The 4,039-nt window shown below is 38.3% G+C and overlaps 1 protein-coding gene across 1 annotated transcript; it reads right to left on the reverse strand.

The window, feature by feature from the left end:
• Positions 1-2,176: 2,176 nt before the first annotated feature.
• Positions 2,177-3,505, reverse strand: GCK72_017410 (uncharacterized protein; the record flags this gene model as incomplete). Its single annotated transcript, XM_003102291.2, has 5 exons — positions 2,177-2,443; positions 2,608-2,751; positions 2,837-2,896; positions 3,218-3,316; positions 3,371-3,505. The coding sequence occupies 5 exons, from the start codon at positions 3,503-3,505 to the stop codon at positions 2,177-2,179; spliced, it is 705 nt and encodes a 234-aa protein (XP_003102339.1).
• Between the last annotated feature and the right edge of the window lie 534 nt (positions 3,506-4,039).

A 4,039-nucleotide genomic window follows, 5' to 3' on the forward strand; every position in this document is an offset into this window, starting at 1 on the left:
CGGCCTGGTAATCAAAAGGTGAATATGTATTAATTTAAGCACTTTTACTCTAAATTTTCAGAAATTTTTTTGTTTAAAAATGAGTACCCATTCTTGAATCCGGTCGGAGCCGGGCCGGCCCGATTTTTGACAAGTCTGTTTTAAACGGAATAGTTTAACAAAGCTATTTCAGTGCAATATGTTTTCAGATGGCGTAGATTATTTTCGGGTGGGTTGTATATGCTATTATCCAAGTTCAAGTAATGGAATTGGGTCATATGGAATGTTATGATATCATGGAAATCATGGTTTTTGTTCAAGTCGTGGAATCCAAGAAATTTGTCATTTCGGATTAGCTGAGAGCTCAGTCTGGTTGAAGTTTTTATTGGTATGTCTTTATGTTTAAAATCAACAAAAAAGAGCTGAATGCACTCCAGCTCTCAGAAACCTAATACTGGTCTAGAACATAGGGACCTCTCTGCTTACCTTTGCTTTATATAGGTTTCAGTCTCAAAAACATATTCATAACTGACTCTCTGAAAATAAATCATTTTCAAGGAACCTAGAAACGTTTCTGCAAATTTGCCGATTTTCTGAAAACATTTCTATTTCCCTAAACAGACACTATTCTTGCTTCTTGGTTCCTTCCTGTCTGGAAATTCATTGTCCTCTCCACCCTCACTTTTATTCGAAAAAAAAATTGGAGGTGTTTGATCAGACAGGAAGAATGAAATGAACTAAAAAGAATTTTTCATCCTTAGTGTGTCTTATGTGTAGTATTATGGCCTCCCACTAACTTTATTTTGATTTAGAAATCGGAAGTCAGTTCTTTGTTAATCGAGGATATCGAGTCAATCCAAATCAGGTTTAGCAGTTACAAGTCAGATTGTGGGTTTCTGTCTTGTTCATACTAACAAAAAATGAGAAAAACCAGATTTAGGGGGAAGAAAAAACAAGGGACTTGCCATGCAGAAAATTCATATTGAATTGAACTGGAGTCAGTTGACAGGCAGGTTGAAGATTACCGTAAAAACTCTATTATTACGGCATGCCATTATATTTTTTAGAAAATATCCAGGAGAATGCTAGTGGTGAATTTTGAGCATGCCGTTCCATTATAGGTTTCCGTTATAATACAGTTTTTACGGTATATTCTATTTGCTATAAAAAAAAGATACGGCGATAAATTACTGTAACAAGCTTGCCATGCGTTCTTAAAAACTTTTCACATTATTGTTTTGAATGTGACAGTGTTAAAACAATAACAATATTAATCTGACTTCAAGAAAAAAGAAAAAGTTGAACAGTCTCTTTCTGAAGGGCGCAGCTTGACTGAAAAGCAACTCTCTGTGTATATTTTGGAAAAAAAAAGTATAATTTTTGAATTAATCATTACCAGAACACGATACATGTTTTACGCGAGTTTGGAAGGATTCACCTAGCAAGATTATGAGAAACAGCGCCAGAGGCGCGACAGCCTAACTGGCAAATACATATTCTGGTTTTCTCAGTAGTCCTCGACTTTTGTGCTATTTTTAACTTGGTCAAGTTGATTAAAGAACCAACAGCTCTACATAACTTTTCGTAAATTTGTTCATAGCTTTCCTAAGGATAAATATTACAAATATATATGACATAGGTTATGTATAGCACACATCGAATCAACGTTTTTGAGGCAGCATACACCTTCTACTCCCGTTTTCTGATTGCCTTATAATAGAGAAACAACTAAATTACTCACATAATAAGCCATAGTTAAACGACTTTTTAGTATAAATTTTTGGGAAAACTAAATTACTAAATTTTCTATTAGCTAACAATCAAATTTAGCGTTTCTCAAGTCGTGAGTTTTAGTTTCTATTCTTTGATTTTCTAAAAGATTATTTCGGTTCCACAACTTCATCACCTGAAAGAAAACTGAATGATGAGCCAGTCTTTGACTCTTCCACACTTTGAACGTGTTCCTAGAAACTGATTGCTTATTCATAAATATCTGAAACATCGTCTGAATTTATTTACACTTTATTATGTACAAGAGAAACTAATCTACAAGAAAAGAGAAGAGAAAACAAACAGAAAGTGCGTTAGCACTTTGCATTGAGATGCGAAAAACAGAACGAGCTGAAAAATAAGTTACGAGAGCGATGGAAATTAAAAGGGGACAGATGTATGTAACAGAGAGGAGCGAGTGGAGAATTTAACAGTAGCTCTTTCTGGTTCCGGTACGGAGCTCCATTTTGGTGGTCGATGGAGCTGCCTCTGGTCTTGCAGCCTTGTGAACCAAGCCAGATGGTTTTGAAGCTTGAACCTTCTTTTTCTTGAGTCCATGGCTTCTGGCTTTTGGAGCCATCTTGTTCTTCGAGGAACGCTTCTTGGTCATGGCTCCACGTTTTTTCATGGTAGAGATTGGTTTTCCCTTCTTCTGGACAGCGGAGCTGGTGGATGGTTGGTTCTTGTCAGCCTTCTGGAATCACTCGTTTTACTTTTGAATATTGAATTTTCTCAGTTAGGAAACGACATGTCACAGCTAAACCGGAAATCGGTAAGGTCAGTCTAACAATCAACACCTGTCTGTCTGTTTCATAAACAACATGTTTACATTTCCATCTTATCAACTCAATTCCTAACCTTGGTGACAGCGACGTTCTCCAACTTCTGACGAACTTCCTTGAGCATCATCATCGGTTGAGTCTGGACTGGAACCACAATTTGCATGTTCTTCTCACGTTCCTTGCCCATGCGGAAACTGCCAGTGGCACCATGTCCGCGTGCCTAAAAATAGAAGTGAGGAACCAACGACCGAAACAGAAATGTCCAAAACAACAAGTGCAAGGACGTTTCAACGTTTCACCCTCACCTGTTCAATGTCTCCAGAGTCGACGGCCTTCTTGAGGACGGAGCGGAGATGGCTGTTCACCTGAAATAGATTTATGGTAATCCTTGGAGTTAAGGAATTAAAGATTAGGTATAAATAATTGATCAAAGCTCTCTTATTCACAAAAATAGGTGTTGATACATTTCTGCTCTTTGGTCTCCTCTTTTATGAGACAAAACATATGTTTGATGTTTTTTCTCATTGATATATTTTTCTTTTTTCTAGCTGGCAAAATGAAAAAAAATATCAATGAAGAATCAGAAAAGAACTACAAAATTGGAGCATATTATAGCTCATGTGGTATAAGAATTAGGTGTAAACATTCAGTGCATGTCTGGCTTGCATTTTGACCAAAGCACATACTTTCGGAAGGTTCTCTCCGACGTGATAGTTCTGAGCGATGTATTTGAGAATCGCCGCCTTGCTGCTTCCTTTTCCGTTGTCGATGGCGCTGATGGCGCCCTGAAGAAAGAAGAAATACAGTAATCCCTATTCTGAACTCAGAAACGCCCCCACCTTGATCATCTCCATGTAACTCGGATGATGTTGGACTCTCTCGTGATGAGGACGTCCGAGAAGAACGTAGTTGAGTGAGATTTCCTCGGTTGAGGCATCCAGGTTGTTGGCCATATGGATGAGAGAAGTGGTCATTTCGTCGAACTTTTTTGGTTGCTGGAATGAAAATTGGAGAGTTTTGAAGGGATCGGGCGATAGTTAGAAAGATAAGAAAGTGTTAAGAGACGGGATAATTCTTGAGAGGAGCGGTAACATAGAATATCTACCTGATTTGAACTTGCAGACGGAAATACAAAATCTAGACACATGGTATTGGAGAGAATGTAACTGATACTATATCAATGACAAGTTCTAAGCGAAACTTTTAAAATGTGTACCCAAAAGCTTAATTCGACTTTTTCTACCTCTGCGTGTGTGCAAATCGAAAGAAATCGGCTGACTGAATGGCAGAGACGAGGACGAACGATGAAGGAGGGCGTCTCGCCGTCAGTTGAAAACAAAAATGGAGAGCACAAGGACGGTAGAGGCAGCAGAATGGAAAATGGTGAGGAGAAAATGGAAAACAGAACAAAAACACATGACAAGAAGAAGAGGAGGAGGAGGAGGCAAGGCCAGTGGAAGAGATCGACGAGCGAAAAAAAAGAAAGAGTTGTTTACTCCAAAACGAAC

Source organism: Caenorhabditis remanei, chromosome V, assembly GCF_010183535.1.
Source record: "Caenorhabditis remanei strain PX506 chromosome V, whole genome shotgun sequence".
Lineage (NCBI taxonomy): Eukaryota > Metazoa > Nematoda > Chromadorea > Rhabditida > Rhabditidae > Caenorhabditis > Caenorhabditis remanei.